Source organism: Mus caroli, unplaced genomic scaffold (assembly GCF_978045245.1).
Source record: "Mus caroli unplaced genomic scaffold, Mus_caroli_1 scaffold_6, whole genome shotgun sequence".
In the NCBI taxonomy this organism is placed as follows: Eukaryota; Metazoa; Chordata; class Mammalia; order Rodentia; family Muridae; genus Mus; species Mus caroli.
Window position 1 is genome coordinate 16746298 of NW_028227261.1, and position 26031 is coordinate 16772328.

The 26031-nt window shown below is 50.7% G+C and overlaps 1 protein-coding gene across 2 annotated transcripts; it reads right to left on the minus strand.

The window, feature by feature from the left end:
* Positions 1 to 4628: 4628 nt before the first annotated feature.
* Sdhb (succinate dehydrogenase complex iron sulfur subunit B) lies at positions 4629 to 22233 on the minus strand. Of its 2 annotated transcripts, none has more exons than XM_021160812.2 (8): positions 22106 to 22233; positions 17061 to 17194; positions 12225 to 12310; positions 10460 to 10596; positions 9687 to 9803; positions 7455 to 7556; positions 6145 to 6267; positions 4629 to 4797 (listed from the first exon to the last, which is right to left on the minus strand). In XM_021160812.2, exons 1-8 carry the CDS (start codon positions 22175 to 22177, stop codon positions 4720 to 4722), a joined length of 849 nt encoding a protein of 282 aa, XP_021016471.1. In that variant the 5' UTR covers positions 22178 to 22233; the 3' UTR covers positions 4629 to 4719. The 2 variants fall into 2 exon arrangements, with proteins under 2 accessions (XP_021016471.1, XP_021016473.1); XM_021160814.3 differs by having other exon boundaries at positions 17061 to 17188; positions 22106 to 22224.
* Positions 22234 to 26031: the final 3798 nt, after the last annotated feature.

The window sequence follows — 26031 nt, forward strand, 5'->3', positions numbered from 1 at the left end:
GACATCCCACGAATGAGACCTCGGCTGCCTAAACATGCAGAAAAGTGGCCTTTCTGCAGCTGGTCTTATAGGGAATCGCCTGGAGGGAATTTGAACAAAGGAATCCCTGATACCCTCAGCAGCCAGAGAGAGGGGCAATCTTAGAAGCCAGGCCGTGGTGCCTCACGTCCAGTAATTCTTGCTTAGGAGTTTGAGGTGAGAGGATTGAATCTAGCCTGGGCTACATAGCAGGATTCTGTTGCAAAAAACTAGGTTGGGGATATAGCTTAGTTGGTATGGTGGTACATGCCTGGCACCTGAGAGACAGAGGCAAGAGATCAGAGTTTAGGGTCATTCTTTTTTTTTTTTTTTTTTTTTTTTTTGTTTTTTGAGACAGGGTTTCTCTGTGTAGCCCTGGCTGTCCTGGCACTCACTTTGTAGACCAGCCAGGCTGGCCTCGAACTCAGAAATCCTCCTGCCTCTGCCTCCCAAGTGCTGGGATTAAAGGCGTGCGCCACCACGCCCAGCTTAGGGTCATTCTTGGTTAGGTAAGTGAATCTGAGGCCAGCTTGGAATATATGCTGGCATTTCATCTAGGCTCTGCCCCACAATTACCTGGCAACAGCCAGGTGTGCCTGACTCACTATAAAAGGGGCTGCTCGCCCCTCCTCTCTCTCTTGCTCTCTTTCTCTTTCCTCTTGCTCCTCCATTACCCTCTTCCTACACCCCTCCCCATCTCTCTCCACGTGCTCATGTCTGTCCTTTCCTCCTCCTCCTCTCCCTCCTCCTCCTATTCTTCCTTCTTCTTCCTCTCTCTCTCTCTCTCTCTCTCTCTCTCTCTCTCTGCCTTTCTCTGCCTCTACTCCCTCAACTTCCCTCCCCATTCCCTAAATAAACTCTATTCATACAATACACTATCCCCTGTCCTGTGGCTGGTACCTAGGGGGGGGGTCGGGGGCGGGGAGGAAGAGATGCCTCAGTATAGGCCCACAGAGGCATCCCCATCCCCCACACCATACTGCACCTCCACCAAACATATCCCTGGCTTTTCGCTTTCTTTTTCTAAAACACAACAATATTTGAGTTTCTGCCTCAAACAAAATAAAAGACAAAAGTCTGAGTGATGGATCCCAGGAATCTGGCTGACTGTAAGAATTTAGAGGGCTGGTGAGATGGCTCAGTGGGTAAGAGCACCCAACTGCTCTTCCGAAGGTCCGGAGTTCAAATCCCAGCAACCACATGGTGGCTCACAACCATCTGTAACAAGATCTGACGCCCTCTTCTGGAGTGTCTGAAGACAGCTACAGTGTACTTACATATAATAAATAAATAAATCTTTAAAAAAAAAAAAAAAAGAATTTAGAAGGCTTTGGCTGAGTTCACAGGGTTCCATAGCTGGATCTTTCAGACATGTCAGCTATGTGGAGTTTATGGTGTATCTGCACTACCACAAAGCATGGTGCTTCGGGGTTTATTCTTAGATGCCATCACATTCTGAATACCACTCATTCCCATTTTGCAGGTAGCAAAAGGGAGGCACAGAGAGCCAACAACTGCCCAAAGATCAGGTGAGAAGAGTTGGGTGGTGTAGTCCCAGAGAGACGTGAAGCCTTCCATGGCCTTGCTTTGTAAATTCTATAGATGTACACACACACACAGACACACAGACAGACAGACACACACACAGACACACACACACAGACACACACACAGACACACACACTGTACTGGCTAGTCTAAGTCAACTTGACACACAGAGTGGAGTCATCTGAAAGGAGGGAGTTTCAATTGAGAAAATGCCCCCATAAGATCCAGCACTCGGGCCGGGCGGTGGTGGCACACGCCTTTAATCCCAGCACTTGGGAGGCAGAGGCAGGCGGATTTCTGAGTTCGAGGCCAGCCTGGTCTACAAAGTGAGTTCCAGGACAGCCAGGGCTATACAGAGAAACCCTGTCTCGAAAAACAAAAACAAAAAAAACCCAAACAAACAAAAAGATCCAGCACTCGGGTATTTCCTTAATTAGTGATTGATGGGGAGGGCCCAGCCCATTGTGGGTGGTTCCGTCCCTGAGCTGGTGGTTCCGGGTTCTCTAAGTAAGCCGGCTGAGCAAGCCATAGAGAGCAAGGCAGTAAGCAGCATCCCTCCATGGCCTCTGCATCAGCTTCTGCCTCTAGGTTCCCTGCCCTGTGTGAGTTCCTGTCCTGACGTACTTCAATGATGAACAGCAATGTGGAAATGTAAGCCAAGTAAACCCTTCCCTCCCAGCTTGCCTTTCAGTCATGGGGCTTCATTGCAGCAATAGAAACCCCAAGACAAAGCCGGGCGTGGTGGCGCACGCCTTTAATCCCAGCACTCGGGAGGCAGAGGCAGGCGGATTTCTGAGTTTGAGGCTAGCCTGGTCTACAAAGTGTGCCAGGACAGCCAGGGCTACACAGAGAAACCCTGTCTCGAAAAACCAAAAAAAAAAAAAAAAAAGAAACCCCAAGACACACATTTTAAAAGAATACCAGAAAAAAGCCTTGCTTGGCACAGTGGAGTGTGCTCGTAATCCCATGCCTGGGGAGGCAAAGGCAGGAAGGAAGCTAGAGAGTGGGTTCCAGGTCAACTTGAACAGCAAAGCCCAAGGCCCTGTCTCAAACCACCACTAGCAGGACACCTCCTCCCCGAAGATCAAAGCCTTTGTGACATTCCCCCTGCCACCCTTGAGTCCAGTGGCCAATAAAACAGTATTTATTTACTCAAGAACCATTACCTTCTTAGCCACCTCACGCATCCAATGCGGCTCTTAGTAGCAGCTCATCCTTATGTGCCACTTAGCTAGTCCCGAGAACAACCCACCTTGCCCTCCAGATCCAGGCACCAGAAGCCAAGTCTACTTAACCCTGAAGATACGGACGGAGTGTGAATTCCCAGGTCTGACAGGGTCATTAGAGTTAAACTGATCTCTGTCCGCAGACAGGGCCAAGGGGTTTACCCTGCCATCTCTCAAGTGCTGGCCTTGGAATGGCCTCACATTTCAGTTGTCACTTGGGGTTAAGTGTCACTAAGTGTTAATCCAGGAGTCGGGGGACTCAGATGCTGGGAGGGCAAACTCCCCTCTCTAATTTTCTTTTTTGGAGCACTAGGGATCACAGCAGCCTTAGCACATGCTCTAGGTGTCTGAGAATCCAGGAGTGATACACTTGCCTAGCTACTGAGATGCACTCCAAACCTTTATTTGCATTTTGGGTCAGTATCTCACCCAGGCTAGACCTCAGGATCCCCCTGGCTCTTCCTCCTACGAGCAGGGCTCAAACGTGGTAGATTTTGTCTCATCGGTTGAAAAGCCTTGTGATGCTTCCCTTCATAAGTAGAGTAATCACACTAAGGGGCCGAGCAGGGGTTCCTAAGGAGTGTGGTAATCAATTTTGGAGTTAAACACTCTTCTCCTCTCTGTTGGATCATTTCAGTTACTGTTTGGGCTGGAGAGGTGGCTCAGTGGTTAAGCGCACTGGCTGCTCTTCCAGAGGTCTTGAGTTCAATTCCCAGCAACCACATGGTGGCTCACAACCATCTGTAATGGGATCCAATGCCCTCTTCTGGTGTGTCTGAAGACAGCTACAGTGTGCTAATAAGTAAAATAAATAAATCTTAAAAAATAAAAAAGATTCAAAGTGACTGTTCTTGTAGGGTGTGACCAGGACAGAGCGATGGAAGTGGCTGCCTGGCAAGCACCAGGTGATCACTGGGTCAGGCCTGTCTCCTCTCTGGCTTAGTCAGGTCAGGGAACATCTGGGCGGTGTGCAGAGCTTTGACAGAAGCGACTCCATTTTGACCTCTAGCCCGGTCTATCAGTGCAAAAAGTTAAGTCAAGCAAGAGTAGCTGGCACCCATACTTTTTAACGCTGGAACAGTTAAATCTGTCACTCAGTGGCTGCGAATGCAGGGGTGGAGGGTAATACCACACACTCCTGTCACCTACACACTGGGTGGCATCCACTACTGCCACCTAACACGCCTGGCTTGAAGGGAATTTTAGATTGGTCAAACATTCAGGAAACAAATGCAGAATGCAGGACAGGGGACCTTTCATTTGTCCTAATTTTCTCTATTTCACTATGTAGCTCAGGTTGGCCTGGAGTTTGCTATGTAGCCTAGGCTGGCCTCAACTCCTGCCTCAGCTGGTATGCTTCCCATTGTGTGCTGCTGGCCTAGCATTACCCGTGTGGTTTGAAGTGGGGCCGAGGCAGGCAGCTGTGGCGGGGGATGCAGCTTTGCCTTGTGAGGCCTCAAGAGGTTCTCTGTGGAGCCTATCGGCTTGCATGGTCAGGGTCACCGCTGTGTGCTGGAATGAATCTCAGACCTTGCTTCTGCGTGGAGGCTGACCTGTATGTAGTCCTGAAAACTGCAAGTAGCTTTTGTTAATACTGTGGAGACCGAGACTACGTGGGACTACGTGGCAGGTGAAGAGGAGGATACAAGTCCTAACTCACGGAAGGGCAAGGTGCGTGTGATGCTGGGGACACACTCCTGCCTTGGTTGTGTGCAATCCTCATTGGGGCTCAGGTCTGGAGCTGTGTCCACCTCTTCAAGGACAAGGATTTCCTGGTGCCTCGGCAGCAAGGCCTCAGTTCCAACCGTCTTTGGTAATAACGGAGAGTAACGCCTATTTATCTTAAATGTTTATTACATATGCTCTACTGAGGGAGACTCCAGCTGTTTGACGCCAGAGTTGACAGGCACACTCAGCACAGACTGAGTTAAGCCAATGCCCGCTTCTCCTTGTAGGTCGCCATCATCTTCTTGATTTCCGCAATCGCTTTCCCTGGATTCAGACCCTGGAGGGGAGGGAGAGAGTGCTTCAGTACCAGGCATGGTGGGAGGGAACAGCGGCAGCAAAGCCCCTTCCCAGGAGGGTGGTGTGCAGCCCCAGCCCCAGGCCTATCCCACGCTGACCCATGGTAGGCAGCCCCTAACTGCTCAGGACACCCAGGATGGAGCTTCCTCTAGGACCACAGGCCAAGGTCAGGATTCGCCAGACGCCTGCCGTTACTGCTGTCAGTAAATCAGAGATGGCAGAGACTACATACTCTCAAAAGCAATGTAAGAAACAGCCCTGGGACTGCTTCCTACCTTGCGTCTGACTGGCTAACACCAGTGGTCCTGGCTACAGCATGGCCCGCAGCTTGTTTGCAGGACTGATAAGCAGCTAGTCAGGGCCAGCCTTGCAAAAGCGGGGAAGGAAATGACGGGTGCCAGGCAGGACTGACTTATCTGAGGCTGGGGGAGGGAGGGCCTCTCACTTTAGAAGAGTAACTCAGAAACTAAAGTATTAAAGAGAAAATGACCCAAGACAGGACAGGCTCTTCACATGTCAACACAGAGCCATTGATCTCCAAAGTACACAAGGTAAAAAGGTACAGAGGGGTGTGACACAGGAAAGGCGGGGCGGACATAGTACACCTGTGTGCTGCACGGCTGCCTTCACAGGGCAGAGCCACCCTCTCCCATGCAGCCCTATCCTGCCCTGATGCTGGAGGCTGGGCCCTTCTAGCAAAGGTCTCCAAGACATGCTGGAAGTCTCTTTACCCTGCTAAGTGGCTACCCTATAGCTTCCTATCTTGCTGCCCAGTCCCTGACTGAAGGGCAGTCAGGTTCACCCCTCATAGTTCTTGACCAAGGCTGACACATCCACAGCTGGCACCAGATCAGAAAGCAGCCAACCCAAAGGTGGCCCAAGAGTTCTCTCTCACGAGTGGGTGCTGGGCGGTGGTGGTGCATTGTAGCAGAGTTTCCCCCCAATTAATTAAATGGACGCCTTTAGTCACAGTGCTTAGGAGGCAGAGGCAGGCTCAATTCAAGGCCAGACTGGTCTACAGAGTGAGTTCCTGGACAGCAATGGCTATGTAGAGACATCGTCTCAAACAGGACAACACAGCAACAAAAGAAATGAGGAGAGGGTGGGGACCAGGGAGGCCCATGGCCTGAGTCCAAGGTAGCTCTGCAGAGCAGATGCCTGCCTGCCACACTGGCTGAAGCACATCAGTAGCCAGAGCTGTGACACCAGCTGAGGGACCCTGCCCCCCAGCATTGGAACCTGGTGGAGTCTGTGACTGAGAGCCATTCCAACCCCCAACTGAATCATCAGGCATCCATCTCGAGTGGCCCGGCCATTCCTGCCATACCTTGGGGCAGGTCTGTGTGCAGTTCATGATGGTGTGGCAGCGGTAGACAGAGAAGGGGTCCTGCAGCTTGGCCAGGCGTTCCTCTGTGAAGTCGTCTCTGGAGTCGATCATCCAGCGATAGGCCTGGGAAAGCAGGGCGTGTCAGCTGAGCCAGGGGCCAGCCCGGGCAGGCTCAGCAGGGCAGAAGCCTGCCAATGCTCTGGAGTCCTTGCCTTGCCGGAAGGCTCTTAGCTCTTTCCTAACCCCAGGTGTCCATGAGCCTTTGATCCACCCTGTGCTTGGCACCTCAGTGTTTAAGGTACTGACTGGGCTGTCAGCTCCTTTCATGTCCCTCCAGGTTCTAATTAGGAAAGGTGGGCTGTGTGTGCAAACGCCTTTCCCTCCTTTCAGCCTGTGCTGCCTGTGCTAGGACCTGCTGCTGACTAAATAGATGCTGTTAAGACGGCGTCTCACTGGACAGTCCTAGCTGGCCTGGAACGCAGAGATCTGCCTCCCTCTAACTCCTGAGTGCTTAAGTGACAGGGACACACCGCCATGCCTGGCTTGTCATATTAAGGCTAGGTCTGCAGCAACTCCTAGCCTGAACTCATAATCTTCCTGCTTCTACCCCCTCCTCCCCAAGTGCAAGGGCTTACAGGTTAATGAGCTATGATACCGTCATAGACAGTTTGTCTACTTTCTGTCAATCAACACATGCCCTGAGAGCAGCAAACTCACACTAGTTTACCACAGGGCCCTGGATTGGCCCCAGCTGTGTCACTGAGACCTGTGTGGTTCTCAATAACTCAGATGTTGGAAAGCAAGCACCGTGTGTGAGCGCACGTGCCTGCACACGGCAAGGTCAACACTACTGTACGGTCACATAGCCAGTGACTTCCTTTTTACCGGAAAGTTAGAAACATCAAGTTATCTTGAGTTGCCTAACACTGTCTGAAAAGCACTGACCACAGATCCGAAAAGCAGCTCCCTGGGAATGGACAGGTTTTTTTGCCCTGAGCTGACACATGTGACAGGCGATAACAACATTGCTTCTTTCTAAGCAGCCCCCAGCCCAGCTTCCCGAAGCTTCTCCCATCCACACAGGGATCCAGCTCACACTGGGTCCCTCCCTTTGGGGTGACCCTCCCTCCCCACTACAAGCACAGCAAGGTGAAGCTTCAGATTCGCTGAGCTACGTGAGCCCAGTGAGCTGGTGTCCCCGGTATCTGCACGGCGCAGGCACAGGCACAGGCCAGCAGCCTTCTGTAGGTAGCTGCCTCTAGCAGGCCACCATCCTCTAGAACCTCTGGCTGTTTGAGGTGGGGACGCACCTGCATGAGAACTGCAGGCCCCAGGTACTTGTCTCCGTTCCACCAGTAGCTGGGGCAGCTGGTGCTGCAGCAGGCACACAGGATGCACTCGTACAGCCCATCCTGTGTGGAGAGAAAGGTGGTCAGAGACCAGGTGCCAGCGCACAGCAGAGGGTCGCCTATCTGTGTGCTTTCTTGGTGACATGCCAAGGGTTATTTGTGGCAGTGTAATAGAGTCATAAAAAAGACCTTGTAATGCAAGAGAAACCTCTTCTGGGCCAGAGCCCAGGGCCTTAAGTCCAACAACAATGCACGTAGATTCAAGAATCACTAACTACCCCCACGGACCTAAGAGCCATGAACAAGGAGTTCCCAGCGGGGGTGCAGGCTGCAGTGAGGGGCACTGAAGCTCTCTGGTAGTCTGTCCAGTGTCTGTCGAGCTGGGCAGTCTTCAAGTTTCCCTTGGGGCCTCAGGAGCACCCTAAGCTACCTTCCATGTCTCACACACTGACCCTGGAACTCCAGGGAGGAAGGAGGGGTCAACTTGGTTCCTCAAGTCTTCTCTGTGCCCAAAAAGTTGGACTTCCTGATTCTGGCAACAAGCAGCCACCCAGAGGGATGGACAGGGCAGCCGATGGAGACAGGACAGCCCACACTACAGCTGAAGACTCGCTGGAGGCAGAGGCTGACTGCTTTGACTGGGTTTGTGGTAAGAGGTCAGCCATACTGGCATTATGCAACAGTAGCAGGATGGCTTCATAGCACATGTGGCAAAAACCTTATGCAGCGCAAGTGGATCAACAGCAAACTCAGACTGCAAGTCTGAGATTTCACCCTCAGCTATACATCACGCATGCCTGTGCCCTTGTGCGCATGCACACACACAGAGAAATGGAAAAGTAGTTCATACTATATTCATGTAACATATTATTGTAACATATTGTAATATGTTACATTACATGTAACATATTAAGAAACCAAACAAATGCTACACAAATGTCTGTTACATATGGCCATGTTTCCTGTGGTGCTGGTGGTAAGAGTTCTGGGCCTGTGCAAGCCAGGCAAGGCCTCTACCACTGAGTTACAGCTCTGGCTTCATGTTGGTATGTATATATGTGTGTGTGCGCATATTTGTTTGTGATACTCTTTAGCCTGGGCTGGCCTTGAACTCATGAGAATCCTCCTGGCTCAGACTCCAAGTGCTAGAATTACAGGCATGAATCGCTATGCCTGGTTCCCATGTAGGTATTTATATGAGGAAATCTTTATTACTGGCAAAATATCCAGGGCCAGAAGGCTCGGCCCACTCGGCCACTCGCTGAGTCGGTGTGCTTGCCCATCAGAGAGGACTTCTCAGGGAGGAACGGCGGTGGAAAGCTGGATGCTAAACCCTCCACTCAAGGTGTCACAGCCCAGGACTGGGCACGGGCTCAGTTGGCACAGTCTTATTGTACAGACACACGGCCCTGGGATGGAACCCCAGCAGTACAGATACTAGATGGGGCACGTGGGAAGGGGAGGCAGTGGGGTCAGCTTGTGATATAGCCCTGCCTCAAAAGAAAAACTGCCCTGACTCAAGAGCAGCAACTCCAGAAGGCCAGCACCAACCAGTCAGACACTGCAAGCTTAGGAGCAGAAAGCAAGGCCCTACTTCAGTCCTGCCCGCCCCACACCACCGCCACAGACAAAACCTCTAGTCTCCTGCCCTCTGTCTGAAGTGGTGGTGCTGAGACTGAATGGCCAGCACGTGCCATTCACATACCTGCATGCATGCATGCATGCATGCGTGCGTGAGTGTGTGCATGTGCACGTGCATGTGTGTGTTATTAATTTCCCCTCCCCCGAGAGAGAACAGCTTGGTGGTGGCCATCAGCCTCAACAGAGCAGGCATCTTAGATACTGCTCTCTTTTGCCACACGGTAAGGCCTGCCCTGAGGGCAGCACTCAGCTGTGCCTGCTCCTTGGTCCAGTTGGGCCTTCACAGGTAATCGCTGGCCACCCGATGGTGAGGAAGGGTGTCCAACCTCGGGCCAGCTGCTCTTTGTCCTTCCCTCTCCAGCACTGGGGGTGGACGCAGGGTCTTGAGCACACCAGCCCCGCCCACAGCCTGGCAACTCACTCCCCCTCGGGTCAGATACTCCCCAATTTCTTTCAGAGCACGATTAGTGTTCTGTGTCACTCTACTGCTCCCCCACCCTCTTACTTCCAGAAAGCACCCTGCCAACCATGACAATAGGTTTAAGTAATGACCAGCTTCTCCCGGTCCTCGATGGACTGCAGATACTGTTGCTTGCCCTCCTGGGACTCATCCTTCTTCTTCAGATAAGGCTCAATGGATTTGTATTGTGCGTAGAAGTTACTCAAATCCTGAGGGAAAGGAGAAAGGAGAAGGATCAGCTCCTGGCGGGGCCTTCGGATGCTGGCTTCACATCATCTCACATACAACCATGCACTTTCCCACCACGACAGACAGAAACCAAACTCTCCAGAGGCTGTGACAAATGACAGTTCTGGAAGGGAACACGGTCAGTGTTAGCCACAGAGCTGGGAAATCTCCACACCAGCTGAAGTCATGGTACCTGCAGTCCTTTCTCCTGCTGCCTCAAGTCAGGGCAGGCACCCGAGGCAGCAGAGGGAGGAACTGAGAGAGTCAAGTCTCCCTGCCAATCCCCATACCCCCAAGATTCCACACAAATACTTTGCAGCTATGGCTAAACCCTTCCTTTCTTGGACTGTCCCAACTCTGAAATTCTAAGTCCTATGCCCAAGCAAACCTGCCATCTGAGCCTCAGGATCTCCATGCACATCACCTGTTATGTCACACACGCCTCACTGTGTGGCTCTGGGAAGGGGATTCCTAATGCCTCTGTGGACTCTGTGGAAACCCCTTGTCACAAACATCGGGAGTGTCTGATTGTTCCATCACGTCCACCAAAGAAGCTGTGACCACCCAGGCCTAGCCCACTCCAAACAGGACAGCAGGACACCACCCCCTGCCACAGATGGGAGAGCCTCACACTCACAGGGACTAGATCCTTGATCACATACATATGCGGAAGTGGGTAGATTTTGGAGACTTTGCTGAGGTCCGTGTCGATCCTGCGCGTGCACGCCAGAGTGTTGCCTCCGTTGATGTTCATGGCACAAGAGCCACAGATGCCTGGGGAGACAGCGGGTGACCTCAGGCTCCCCATCCGTCCTTCAGGGCCACACTGCTCACATCAGTAGCTGTGCTAACAGAGGGTGTGTCTTCTCTCCACTCTTTCTTTCCTGCCTAGACCTCACCTTGAACCAGGAAGCCCTTCACCCTCTAAGCTACAGCTAGCCCAGCTAGCTCCTTCTGTCTTTGCTTAATCCCAGGATTCGAAGGCTATGGGCGGCTGAGCAGACACGGAGACTGCCTCTGTGCCTGACTTCTGGTTTCCAGCTCACTACATGTCCTTGCAGAGTCCCCTAACTCAGCAGGCCCACCCGCTACACACTAAATCCACACAGTCACCGACCTACCTCACACAACAGCTCTGCCTGACAGACGAACTCCACAGCCACAAGAGCCTTTGGGTTTCAGAGCCTTTTAAGTTTTTTGTTTTAAGTATTATTATTAAATTATTTTGATTTTTACTTAAAATCCTATTTTAAAATATTACCTTTGTTGTATTATCACTAGCAATTATTTTTCTTCTGTCTGTCTGTCTGTCTGTCTGTCTGAGATAGGATTTCTGAGTGGTCCTGGCTGTCCTGGAACTCATTCTTGCAGAGCAGGCTGGCCTCGAGCTCACAGCGCTCCCCCTCCCTCTGCCTCCTGAGTGCTGGGACAGAAGGTGTGTGCGCCACTGCCTGGCTTTTCTTTCTTTCTTTCTTTTTTTTTTAAGGCACGGTCTTGATATGTCGTCCAGACCTAGATGTGGACGATGCTCTGGCCTTAAGCCTCACACTGAGTTGCCGTAAGCGCCCATGCTCCACACTCTCCATGTTCTCAGACAGACTAAGTGCACAGCCCCAGAGAAGGGCGTTGTCTTCTCACCGGCTCAGCAGCCCAGCACGAGCGCCTTAGCCAGAAACTTCCACCTCCGATAAACAAAGAGCTCACACTGCAGATGCCAGCTAGCCTGTCCTTGCTGGTGCTGCCAGGCTCGTGGTGACTGACAGAAACCATGGGACCAGGAACCTCGAGACAAAGCTCCCCAGGGGAATTCAGAACTTGCATCACAGTTCAAACTTTGGAAGCCACATGCCATGAACAAAGAGGAGATGTACAGCAGGGGGTGGGGAGTGACACGGGCCTGGCTGTGCCAAGGACCACAATGTCTTACACCTGTGGAAATGGCAAGGCCTTCCTCCAGGTGAGGTACAGGCTGGCTAAGCTTCCTTTGGTCTAAGTGCTTATGAGTGACTGAGCAGTGTAGCGGACACAGCTGCTTCTCAGATGACTGCCATCTGAGACCACTCCCCACAGAGCCCTCGCCTACACTAGCTAACCTCATCCCTGCTTCTCAGATGACTACCATCTGAGACCACTCCCCACAAGCCCTCGTCTACACTAGCTAACCTCATCCCTGTGCTGTGCTGTGTGTAACAAACAACCTGAGGTTCTGGGTTGTGGAGCTGCTGCCCTCCATCAGAGCAAGCATGGCCTACCTGCTTCAAGCTTCCTTCGTGTCATCCCTCCTTCCTTTCCTTCAATCCCTAACGCTGTACTAGTCTCAGTAGCAAGGTCAGCTTGCAGGGTTGCACCTCACTGGAGTCTGAACCAAGTCTAGGTCTGGTGATAAAGAAAGTCCCGCTCACCTTCTCTACAAGATCTTCGGAAGGTTAAAGTAGAATCCACTTCATTCTTGATCTTGATTAAAGCATCCAACACCATAGGTCCGCACCTGATAAAGAAAAGAACTCAGTTCTATTATGGCCAGCATCTGGCTTCACTACTGTACAGCAGTCAGGGTACCTGGATGCGGGGCCCATTTACTCTCCTATCAGCACCAGATTTCTTTCCTACAGCTCTATTTGACTTAAGGCTTAAGGCTCATCTACTGCACACTTCTATGTATTTATTCCTTGTGTGGGTTCTCTTTTTTTCCAGATATTACAGCCCTGGATGTCCTAGAACTCACTCTGTACACCAAGATGGCCTCGAATTCAAGAGCTTCGCCTGCCTCTGCCTCTTGAGTGCGGAGACTGAAGGTGTGCACCACCACCTACCCTGTGTGTGTGTGTGCGTGTGTAGGGCAGGCCTATGTATATGCAGGTGCACATATGAAGGGGGTGGTTTTGATGCTAAGGTCTTGTTCCCCAATTGGTTCTTAATCTATCAATAAAGATGCCAGGGGCCAATTGCCAGGCAGAAGGAAAGAGGAGGAGGCGAGAAGACACACAGAGGGAAATGGATTTTCGCCATGCTTCTGAGAAAGAAAAGGCCACCAGTCATGTGAGATCTATGGTGGAATGGGCCCAACTGGGCCTGGGGTACCAACTAAAGCTGAGGGCAGATTTAGGGTGCTGAGCTAATAATATTGGGAAGGGCACCCTGCCTGAGGGAGATTAGAAGCACTCAGCAACTGAGCCAAGAAAGCAGGTTGAAAATAAGTTTGTGTGTGTGTGTGTGCGCGCGCGCGCGCGCACTCGCGCGTGTGTGTGTGTGTTATCCTGGGCGGGGCTGGTAGCGCAGTCTGACAGGCGCTTAAAGCAGGGTAGCAAAAACTACCCATTTCACACATACACAGGCATGCATGTGGACGCCAGAGGAGGCTGTCTAGGTCTTCCTGTATTGCTCAGTTTTATTCCCTTGAGATAGGGTTTTCCACTGAGCCTGGAGCTGCTGTTTTTCAGCTGGGTTGATAGCCAGTCACCCCCAGACCTGGACCCTCCTGTGTCTGCTCCTCTCCTCTAGAGCTGCGATTACAGGAGCAAGCAGCACTGCCTGGCTTTTCTCGTGAATGCTGGGCTCCAAACTTAGGTCCCCACACTAAAAAAGCTCACACTTCACACGCAGCCACTTCTTCAGCCTGCTTGTCTGTTCTGCTTTTTTTTTAAACACTCTTTTTTTGTTTTGTTTTGTTTTTTTTTGTTTTGTTTTTCGAGACAGGGTTTCTCTGTATAGCCCTGGCTGTCCTGGAACTCACTCTGTAGACCAGGCTGTCCTCGAACTCAGAAATTCACCTGCCTCTGCCTCCCGAGTGCTGGGATTCTCAAAGGCGTGCACCACCACGCCCGGCTTGTTCTGCTTTTTTTGAAATGGTGTCTTACTATGTCATCTAGGCTGGCCTTGAATTTAGGATCCTTCTGATTTGGGAGTTAAAAACAAATACTACACAATTGTAACAGGAAATATGATAAATACAATAAAAGAGAATAAACTGGAGTAGAGATGGATGAGCAGTTAAGAGCACATGCTGTTCTCACAGAGGACCTGAGTTCAGTTCCAGCCGCCAAGCCGGGCAGCTCGTAACTGCCTGCGACTCAGCTGTGCTCAAGCTAAAGGCTCTCTGCCCTGCAGCACTTATGCAAAGGCAGGCATGCACACAGATACACACACATGCACACACACACACAAAACTAAAATTAGGTCTTAAAACAAACCACCCACACAGTAATAGTACAAAGTGCCGTAGTCCGGATACGACGAGTGTCCTGGTGCTGGCAGGACTCTTACATGAGCCACTGTGAGTTGTAGTTTTTAAGGACTTAGCTCACTTCATCAAACTTGCTGAAGCTGAAAGTCTCAGCACAGTCACTTACAATAATCTAACTGTATAAGGTTTGGAGTGATATCCTCTGCTTGGTAGTAGGATATTATTATTGTTGTTGTTGTTATTATTATATGTAAGTACACTGTAGCTGTCTTCAATTATTGTTATTATTATTATTATAATATGTAAGTACACTGTAGCTGTCTGCAGACACCAGAAGAGGGCGTCAGATCTCATTACAGGACCTTCGGAAGAGCAGTCAGTTCTCTTATCCTCTGAGCCATCTCTCCAGCACCGGTAGTGGGATTTTTATCTTGCTGTTTTACTGTAGTGCTAGATGTAAGAGCCAAGGGCTTATGTGTGCTAAGCAAGCCTTAGCCCAGCACCCACTCTCTTTCTCTTTCTTTTCTTCCTTCTTTCCTTCCTTTCTTTTTTTCTTCTTTTCTTTTAAGACAAGGTCTGATGACAGCTTGGGCTGGCTTTGACTTGCTATTACACAGGCTGCTGACTTCCTAAATCCTACAGCTGAATTCACCCCTGCTGTGCTGTGTATCCTTATTTCTGGCCTTTTCTGTTAACTTTATTATGTTTTCTTTGGTTTTGCTTTGCTATTCTTCTATTCTTTTCCTCTTTGTTTTTTGTTTTTGTCCCCCCCCCCTTAAATACTGGGGCTTGAACCCAGGGCCTTACACAAGGCTGGCCAACTGGTACTACTATACTATTGAGCTATGTCTTAAGCCTCGTTAATTTCATTTAAGCAAGGCCTCATGCTCTGCTAGGCTGGCCTCACACCTGTACGCTCTACCTTGGACTCAGCAGCTGGGATGCCAGGTGCACGCAGCTGTGCCTGGCTCTGACTTCATACTGTTTCTGTGGCGCTGGGACTCCTGCAGGCTAAGCACCACTCACACTGAGCTGTATCTCCAACCTTCTTTCCCACCTTCTTAAGGTAAAGTCTTAGATGACTGGTTTTAAGCCGTTTCTTTCTTCTTTCTTTTCTTTCTTTCTTTCTTTCTTTCTTTCTTTCTTTCTTTCTTTCTTTCTTTCTTTCTTTCTCTCTCTCTCTCTCTCTCTTTCCTTCCTTCCTTCCTTCCTTCCTTCCTTCCTCCTCCTCCTCCTCCTTCTTCTTTCTTCTTCTTCTTCTTCTCCTCCTTCTCCTTCCCTCTTCCCTCCTCCTCCTCCTCCTCCACAGGGTTTCTCTGTGTAGCCCTGGCTGTCCTGGAACTCACTCTGTAGACCAGGCTGGCCTCAAACTCAGATATCCACCTGCCTCTGCCTCCCAAGTGCTGGGACTAAAGGCGTGCGCCACCACCGCCCGGCTTAAGCCGTTTCTTCTTGTGTTCCAGGGTAATCTCAAACTGGAGTGTGTCCTGACTCAGGCTCTTGAGAAGACATTAGAGAAAAAAGCGCTTGGGCTGGAGAGATGGCTCAGTCCCCAAGCTCGTCATGGTCTCTGTCCCCATGCTCAGTCCCCATGCTCGTCACGGTCTCTGTCCCCATGCTCAGTCCCCATGCTCGTCACGGTCTCTGCTTCCCAGAGTGTTACTCTTTCTGCTGCTATGAGGTTAGGGCCTGACCTCACGGAGAACCATGCAGCCCACTCGCTGAGTCCCTGTTCTCAAGGCCAGGCTCTCTCCAGTGCCAACAGTCATCCCACGCTCCCTGCGGTCACACTGAGGAAAGCCGTCTCTATCCTTACCAAGAGGGAACGGGAAGGCCTCAGGAAGGCATGATGTTTATCTACACTGCATAAAGTTTACCCTTGTGCTATTCAAACGCTGAGTTCTCTGCCCTCATATCTGGTTCAATCCTCACATGGGGGGTAGGGAAGGAGGAGGAAGGGAGGAAGGGAGGAAGGGAAGGAGGGAGGGAGAGGGAGGGAAAGAGAGTAAGGGGGGGGAGAGGGAGATTCGGATCTTCAAGGAGAATGGAGGATTTGAGCCATAAGGAAGGGGTCTGGAGAGACCCTGAAAACACTCCTGGAGCCTGAAGAGCCAGGAATACCATGCAGGTGTTACAGGGCGGGGCTGGGAGGGAGCCGGATTAGCATAGGAGGCCAAGGTAGATCAGTTAACTGCTCAGCTATTGAGGTGTGACTTGAACTACACTCTGGTTTCTCTGTGTGGTTAATGGGGATGAGCATAAGGTAAACAAATACAGCTGTCAGATTAATTTACTGCTTACATTTATATTAAAGCTAATTCTTTAACGGCTTTATATATTTTTTAAATTTTATAACTTTAGCCACATATTACTGAGGTGGGTTTCTGCTGTTTTGTTTGCTTGTTTTTTCAGACAGTTTTGCTGTGCAACCCTGGCTGTTCTGGAGCTCACACAGACCAGGCTGGCCTGAAACTCACAGAAATCTGCCTGCCTCTGTCTCCCAAGCATTGGGTTTAAAAGTGTATACCACCACTGCCCATCTTACTGAGTTTAAGTTGCAAAATTTTTGTCTTCTAATTATCTGGCAATATTTTTAATTTTTTCCTTAATAAAACAGCTAGCTAGTACTCATACAAAGTGCACGAAGCTACAGGCTCAAACCTCAGCACCTCATACACCAGGTATGGTGGCTCACACGAGCCATGCCAGTAACCCCAGAATTGAGGAGGCATAGGGAGGAAGATTAGAAATGCAAGGTCTTCCTCAGCTACATAGTGAGTTCAAGATAAGCCTGGACTACAAAAGACGAGAGAGAGAGAGAGAGAGAGAGAGAGAGAGAGAGAGAGAAAGACATCTAATTGACTCTAAAGACAGAAAACGTGATTATCTCAATCATTGAGGGAATCGGATTTTACATCTCTCAAGACCTGAAAGGCATGACCCCACAGGCACAACAATCCCTAGCACCGCAAATAACGGCAGAAACCAGACCTGAGAGCCCAGCAAACCCTCCCACGCTCTCCTTCGCCAGCGCCTGGCTGGCCCTGACACTTACTTATTCAGATCCACCTCGTACGTCTGCATTCGAGGTTTATCTCCAGTCTTGTCCGGGTCCCATCGGTAAATGGCAAATTTTTTGATTCTGGGAGCTGCAGCAGCAGCTGTCTGTGCCCCTCGACAGGCCTGAAACTTGAAAAAGCCACAAAAAGAGAGGGAGGGAGGGAGAGAGAGAGGGGAAAGGAGAGAAGGAGGGAGGGAGGGATGGAGGGGGGAGGGGGAGAGGGAGAGGGAGAAAGAGAGAGAGAGAGAGAGAGAGAGATTAAAAACTGCAAGACACTCCCCCCCACTTATCAAGCATGATGATGGCACTTCTGGGCACAAACACGCTGGTATCCAGCTTCCTTGGAAGGCACAGTCATCAACACCCAACAGATGTTAATCCCCCATGATATGGCAGCTATGGGTCCAGGGGCAGTGACACTACACTGTAGTGACACTGCACTGAGCTTTATTTCTGACACAGACAGAAACTTCGCTTCACAGAACTTATCTGTGGTGACCTACAGTGAGGTGGGACCTGTGTGACAAAGTGCACGGAGGGATCCTGAGGAGGTGAGCTGGGGGTCATGGCTGCCCTGCCTGGGTTTTAACTGGAGACCGATGAGCAGAGTGTTAGGCGACAGGAGGAAAGGCAGGAGTGAGGGCATGCAGGGGAACACGTGCATCTAAGAGGCAAGGCTCGCTAGGATGGGGAGGCTGACGTGAGGGCAAGAGCACTGCGGTGGGTTCCTTTTGTCCTGAGAGTCATGGAGCACAATGAATCTTCAGTTGATACACTGTCTCACATGCAGTCCAGGCTGGACATAAACTTTTCAATCTTTCTCCCTCAGCCTTCTAAATGCTGAGATTACAGGTGTGTGCCACACGACTGGCCTATACGACTTTTAACCAAGGTGGTGACAACATTGTATTATGTATGTACGTGAAATAATGACACTTAAAAGGGAGACTTATTACATGAGATCTGAAGAAACCAGTCAGAAAGCTACTTGGGCTTTTAAAACAGGATGCTATGGCCAGTGAGATGGCTCAGAGGGTCAAGTGATTGCTATGGTGGCCTAACAACTCAAGTTCCATCTCCAGAAGCCAGGTAAGATGGACAGACAGACAGGACAGACTATCCACAGAATAAAGTTTTTTTTTTTTTTTTTTTTTGGTTTTTCGAGACAGGGTTTCTCTGTGTAGCCCTGGCTGTCCTGGAATTCACTCTGTAGACCAGGCTGGCCTCGAACTCAGAAATCCACCTGCCTCTGCCTCCCAAGTGCTGGGATTAAAAGTATGTACCACCACTGCCCAGTATTAAGTATTTTTAAAGAATCCCAACATGACAGCTGGGGTGGTGGTTCATCCCTTTAATCCCAGCACTTGGGAGACAGAGGCAAGTGGATCTCTTGAGTTTGAGGCCAGCTTGATCTATGGAGCAAGTTCCAGGACAGCCAGGGCTACACAGAAAAACCTTGTCTAAAAAACAAAAAACCACAACAAAAAACACAAAAACAAAAAAACCCAACCCAAACCAAACCAAAAACCTAACATGGTAACATTTTCAAACTGGCACAGGACTGTAATCCCAACACTTGGGAGGTGAAGGCAGGATCATGCAGTTGAGGCCAGAGGAGGCTGAGACCATGCATTTAAAAAGAAAGCACTCCTCCCAAACCCAGTGAAAGCTCACACTGAGAAAATCTGGTGAAGAAAACAAGATGAAGAATATCTGAACACAAATTAAATTAGGGAGCAAACAAGTTCGGCTGTGTTCCACTTCGTCTCAGCAAAACCAAGTCTCTGCCATGTGAGTCAGACAGCCGGGGACAATGGCCCTGAGATGATGGCCATGAAGCCCCATCCTCCTGCCTCTGCACCCCCATGCTGGGTCAGCAGGGATAACCTACAATGCCTGGTTTATGCAGGTGCTGGGGATGATACAGACACATTCTACGCCCTCTTCTGGACTCTCCAGGTAATTACACACCACATGCATCTGTATTGTGATTCTTCCCTAATGGATGTTGTGTAGCATCGTGCACACTGACATCGGATGCAGAACAGCAGCTCACAGGAACCTCAGTGCTGCCCAGTGTTAGGAAGGGGAATATGAGTAACCCCTTGAGAAGCCTGTGTCCCCTCGAGGCTTTTGCCCTCTCCGCTAACGTGTGTGCCTAAATCTATATTAAAACTTTTGTTTGAAACAAAACCATATTTATTCGGATTGTGTGCATGATGTCAGAGGTGAGGATGCGCTCGTATGGAGGGCGGAAGAGCACTCTGCAGTAGGGTCCCTCCTCCTGCCTTCATGTGGGCTCTGGGGGCGGGGCTCTGCTCATCAGGCCTGACCAATATGCACAGAGTCATCTCCTTGGCTTTTCCTAATAAACTTTTGCTTTAAAAAAAAAAAAAAAAAAGACTGTGTAGACAGGGAGATGGGCCAAAGTGTGAGACTTCCTTCTCTCCCTCCCTCCTTGTCCAGCAACTTATGTGCCAAGTTCCCCATGGGAGTGGAGACTGAACACATCTGCAGCTCAATCTATGACTCTAGTGAGCGTGCTATGTGGGAAAGAACATTTCTAGACAATCTGCGAGGAGACGAACTTCCTCTAGCTTCCTCAGGGGCGGGCCTGAAGCTAGACAGATGACACAGCCACCAAGAGGGAAGGGCGAAGGCAGGAAGGCAAAGGCAGCGTGAAGCCAAACCCACACAGACTCAAGGGGCAAGCTTGTATCTGAAGTGTGTTAGTGTGTTTGCTTCCAATCCAGCCCCGTTACCTTTGAGCTGTGTGTTCTTTAGAGAATCTCTTAGCCAGTCTGGTCCCACTTCCCCCTTTGCAAAGGGGAGGGTGGAGCCCATACCTACTTCACAAGCAAGCCAAACTGCTGGCACAGCTCAGGAAATGATCTGTGCTTTTCAACACTGGCTTATATATGTATTTGTATTGTTCTGACTGCAGGCGGGCATTCCAGGCGTCTGGCCTCCTGGAGTTCATAGTCCAGACGGAGAAATAAGGATGCTCCTGGTAGTTAACCTAGTGCAGCTAAACACCCACAGGCAGGACTGCAGTCCAGAGGTGCACATCACAGGACTGAGAACCAGAACCCACACCAAGCTGAGGATGGAGCTGTTTGAGCACAAATATACATTCCCACAGACAGGAGGCCTCTCTCACTCTTACTGCCCTGGAAAGTAGGCAAAGGTCTCTCCTGAAATCCTACCAGAGTCCGACCTTTGAAGCCAGCCTCTTCTACACTTAGAAAGCCCAGCCTGAGCCTGAGAAGTCACTCCTTACAGCAGGGCTCTTACAACTCAACTGCTGCCTCAGCAACGAGGAAAGAGGCTGAGGAACAAGGTCACCGAGAACCATTAACTGGACAACCTATCATGTGGTCCCTCCCCCAGACCGACACACCCCCTTTGTTTAGTCACTGATTGCTGTAGCTCTTCAGCTAGGGGTGGGGCCTTGTGAAATTTCTCCCATTCCCCTCTGCTCAGACTGGTGTTGGGATTATTCATCCCATGTTCTCAGCCCTAAACGCGTCATGCATAAGGAACACTAAAGGCACTTAAGAGATTGTGTATGTATATATTTAGCAATGATAATTAAAGAAGTCATGAGTGTGAAAGGGAGGGGAGGCATGGGAGGAGAGAGGGGGTGGAAATTATTTAAATACAGTACTCACGCATGACATTCTCAACAACAAAAACAGAATCATTAACTGAATCTCTGGGACATCAGCCTGAGGTTCTGGTAAGGCACTGTCTGTTTTTGTTGAGACAGGGTCCCAAGTAGCCCAGGTTGGCCTTGGACTCCGTGTAGGGCTGAGGATGTCCTTAAACTCCTGATCTTGCTGCATCAGCCTTTGGAGTGTTGGTATGATGGGTGTGCATGCAAAGGGATGCACAAGTCGGGTGGTGGTGGTGGCTCACACCTTTAATCCCAGCACCCAGAAGGCTGAAGCCGGAGAATCTCTGAGTTCCAGGCCAGCCAGGGTTGCATAACGAAAAGTCAAAAACCTAACCAAAACAACACTAAAATTATCGCAGGGTGGAGGTTCGTCTTAGCACTTTGGAAGGAGCAGAGTTCAGTTCCCTGCACGCACACGGCAGCTGATAACCACCTGTAACTCCAGTCCAGGAAACTCTCTTCTCCACGGGCACATGGTGCCTATAATGAAAGCACACACTCATACACTCACACACACACAAAATCTAAAAAAAAAAAAAAACCAACAAAACTCCCCAAAACAAAATGGGAGTTCCTGTTGTCCGCCCGTGAAGGACTATCCAGGAGCCCAGAGGAGGACTGAATGGTATCTGTAAAGCTATAAGTAAGGAGAGGCAGTTTCTCTTGCCTTTCTAAATGCTTTTACTGTGCAGCTCCCGAGGATACAGGGCGTGTGGCAGACCTATGACAGAGCTATTACAGTAGTATTAACAAAAGCAGCTCCAGGCTCTGCCTGTCACCCCATGCCAGCGGTATGAGATCAGTGCCGCTACACACCCCTGAAGAAGCAACGCTTTAGGGAACCGGGTCTTGCCTGCAGACTTCCACAGTCCGGATCTTTCAAGGGGTCGGGGTCGCTTTCTTTCATGTCTCCCTACCTCTGCGGGTCAAGTGCATTGCCCTCCAGAGTCCACCGCCCTCCGACCTGACCGATCCAGACCAGCCTAACCTGGAGGTGCGACCTGGCCTCCCGGGTCCCACCCCAGACACCCCGCAGGCCTCCCTTTCACACAAGCCTGGCGGAGTACAACTAGCAGGATTTGATTCTGGGTCCCGACCACAGGTCGCTCATCCTATGACCTTGACCTCTCCCTGACCTCTGTCTTTCCGTTCTCTCTTCCAACCTCCTCCCGGCCGCGCCTCTCTCTCCGGCGATGGAGAAGCGCGGGATGGTTGTCGGAAAGGATGCTCAGGAGCAGGATGCCGGGATAAGTCCTACCCCGAGGCCTGGACCCGGGCTCCTTCCGCCTCTCCGCGGCCTCTCTACCCAGGCAGCCTTGGTGACAGGCACGGCTCCCCTCTGAACCACGGCTCCCGGGCTCACCTGCAGGCCGAATCTGCCCAGAACGGCAGCCGGGAAGCCGCGCTTCAAGGAGACCCCGACCGTCGCCGCCATTTTGGCTTCTGACGTCAGCCCCACCCCTTCCCCTCCGGCATCCCGTCGAACACCGCGGTGGGAAGCCGGCCTCTCACCCTGAGGACCGCTAGCCGCCTAAGCGCCAACGAGTGGAAGGCCGCTTCCGGTTTCCCGGAGCCAATGCACAGGAAGTGCGCGTGTGCAGCAGCGGCCCGTAGGGCGCATGCCCACTGGGCTTCTTATGTTCCTAAGGTGACCTCTCGAGTCTAAGGGGCGGGAGAGGGGAGGGTTGCGTGGAGGGGCGGGGCTTTCCTATTCGGCTGGTGGCTGTGATTTTTAAACCCCTCTCTACTTGCAGTGCTGTCTGTCAATCACCTGTGACTCTTTTTTTTTTTTTTTTTTTTTTTTTTTTTTTGGTTTTTTGAGACAGGGTTTCTCTGTGTAGCCCTAGCTGTCCTGGCACTCACTTTGCCTCGAACTCAGAAATCCGCCAATCCGCCTGCCTCTGCCTCCCGAGTGCTGGGATTAAAGGCGTGCGCCACCACGCCCGGCTCCTTTTTTTTTTTTTTTTTTTTTTGGTTCACCTGTGACTCTTGTCTGGTCAGCTTTGTGCTAAATCTAGAGAACCCGTCAGTTCCTACCTGATTGGGACAGTTGTCAAGTGACTGAAGTGATCATAAAGATGAACGTCACATAGGTACAGAAGTTGCATGCCAGGCATATGGAGACAGTAGGAGAACCAAGCTCACCCTCCGCTACTTAATGAGGTCGAGTCCATCTGGGATACTTGAGACCTTGCCTCAAAACACACAAAACCAAAACCAAAGCAGCCAGATAGGGTACTTAGTATGTGGCTGGTGCCAGCCTCTGGGATGCTGTGGTAAGTGAGCGAGCTGCTCACCTAATTCCTCTCTGTTTAGCTCTGGCTGTCCTGGAACTCACTTTGTAGACCAGGCTGGCCTCGAACTCAGAAATCCCCCTGCCTCTGCCTCCCAAGTGCTGGGATTAAAGGCATGCGCCACCACTGCCCAGCTTTTCTGACACCTCTAATGGGTTCTCTCAGAACCCCCCACCCCCTGACTGGGGATTTGACCACCTTGGGCAGGCGTGATCTTGGTATCCCTAGTCACTTGGTCTCATGGGGCACCCAGTGACTTTGCTGGTCCTTGTTACCAGAGGAAGGATTTGATTTCTTTCCGCTCACCTTTGGCAGAGGGAGGGCACTGTTTATAATCTTGGGTTTCCTCACACTGGCTCTTTTAGAAGCCACTGGAGAAATTACCATGACAGGAGGAATGGCTAGATGGGGCCAAGTTTCTGAGAACTCACCCTGAATCTGGCTTCTCTGCCAGGTAGCCTCATTAAAGGGGGTGTGGAGAGGCCTGAACCCCTGGGGGTTACCTTGATTGCCCCCTCAAGGCCATGTGACCATTGACAAGTCCTTCGCCACTTTTGACTTATAGCGTCCTTGCCTGAATCACTAGGGGTTGTGGCAGCTGATTTAAGATTCTATGACTGGTGTGCTTGTCTTGCGCAACAGATGGTAAGGTTGCCTTGGCTTTTCAGGGGCCCTGGCTCAGCACTGGGTAGGATCTTCTAGTCTACCCAAGGGACCACCATCAGGGCCACCCAAATCGGCCAAGGTTGTAGGAAGACTGTCATTTTCTTTGTAACTCCTCCAGGGTGTCAACAGGCAGTATTTCTAGAGAACTGGCCCCCTTAGCCATTTTTAGCCACCATGTCAAAGACAGACACCACTGCTACATGAATGGCCACCCAGGTCACCTTGGAAAAAGCATTGAGCAGCCAGCAAAAGTGAGACCTTGATTTATTGGAGGGGCCCTTGGTGCCAGTGTGCCTACACACCCTGCAGTCACATCATTCCTGGGCGTCATGGGGATTTGGGGAGCTTAATGTTATGGAAGGATAATAAATTCCTGGGTGGCTCCACCTCCGCCCTGAGCTTTGAGCCAACTAGCATCCAAACCTCCACCTGACTCAGTGCCAGAAAGGCACAGATGCCATAGGGCTTAAAGGTCTTCATGGCCCCTTCCTGACTTGGGTTGCCAAGCTGTCCGTAAGACCGCAGGGTTTGGGGTTGGTTGGCTGGCATCCATGGAGAGAGTGATATATTGCTTTCATCAGACATGCTGCTGGAAGCCCTGTGTTTATGCAGAATCTCACCTCATCGCCCACAAATGTGTTTACATCAACAGTCTCCTCTGGTCCTCCCAACAACCCTGATGAGTTTGAATAACTGTCCCCATTCCAGTCGTGCTGGGAAATCTGGGCAACTTAGGGTGGCAATTCTGCTTGAGAGACTCTTTCTGCCCCCCCTCCGCCCCCCAGGGCTAGACGTTCAGTCTGGGAGCAAACACAAATACCAGGTTGGTCTCAACAGCTCAGGGTTACATCGGAAGCACTGAGGAGCCTCGGCAGGGCAGAGAGTGGTTTTAAAAGTTCATATTGAAGGGGCTGGAGCGACAGCTCAGCAGGTAAGCACACTTGCTGTCCACTGCCCCCAGAGGACCTGGGTCCAGTTTCCAGCCCTTACCTGGTGGCTCACAACCATCTCTAATTTCAAGTCTAGGGTCTGATGCCTTCTTCTGATCTCCAAGGGCACCAGGCATGCGTGCAGTACACATACACATATGTAGGCACAACATTCGCACACAGAACAATAAAGTAAATAAATCTAAAATTTTTTTTCTTAAAAAGATCACGTTAAATAAAATAGGAATGTTTTTAGTAGAGCTACCATTCTCTATTGCTACTGGGAGATGAGCGCAGGTATGTGGGCCTGGCCAATGACCTACCCGTGAGCCACAGCCCCAAGCCTGTCCCTCGACTCCTTTGCATCTTAGTTAGCCCCATCAGCCCTGGTTGGCTTCCCGATAGTCAGCATGAGAGACTTTCATAGTACATCAGGGCACTGGGTGCCTCTTCAGGAAACAGAATAGAAGGAAAGACAGGGCCTGGGTGGTCAGGGATGGAGATAAAGTAAGGCAATTCAGTGTGATCAGCCAACTAGCATCCAACCCTCCACCTGACTCAGTGTATCTCTCCATGAAGCAGGGTACCCTTGGATAGGCTGGACCTGAGTCCCCTCAGCCCTGGAGCCTCCCCTCTGGTACCGCAGAAGGAGCCCCTTTTGTGGCTCAATCATCCAAGCAGGGCTGTGGCTTCGGAGTTTGGCAAGAGGCCAACTTCTCCTGGAACATCTCTGCTCTCTGCCTGGGGTATTTTACTTCTAGGTTACCCTCGTTCTGTATCATAAGGCTCTAGAGAGACGCTGAGGTGAAAGCTGGCAATTTCCGAATCAGAGTCGACACAGTTGGCAGAGCAATTGTCAACCTCCCCATTTCCTGTCCCCCTCCCTTATCTATTTTGCCTGGTTCTCAGAGAAGCCCTTTCCAGTCTCTTAGATCATTGAATGACATCATCTGACCCTTGGAGGCTTTGCTGGAGGTTTGGGGTGTAAGCAATCCTTTGGCTACATTTGTGCATAATCATTACAGCAAACCCACCAGGTGGGAATTATAGGTCTTCATTGTTGTTGAGGCCACCGAGGGTCAAGTACTTAACCCAGGTCACACAATTGTGGGCTGTGGGTTGTGTCTAAGAAAAGTGCTGGCTGCAGTTACTCGACTCTACCTCCAGGGGTCACTCCCGACTCGCAGCGCTGCCCAGCCCTCTCTAACAGCTGTTGCCAATTTGCCCTTAGAAAAGACTTATCTAAACCCCTTTCTTTCATCCTGTACAAACCCCACCGTATAATTAGACTTCTCAAAATATGCTCTCTGAGTGGGAGCGAGGCAACGGGGCCATAGGCTTCTCCCGTTTCACGAGCAGTCTCTATGGAATTAACTCCTGGAGCGGATAGTCACGAGCCA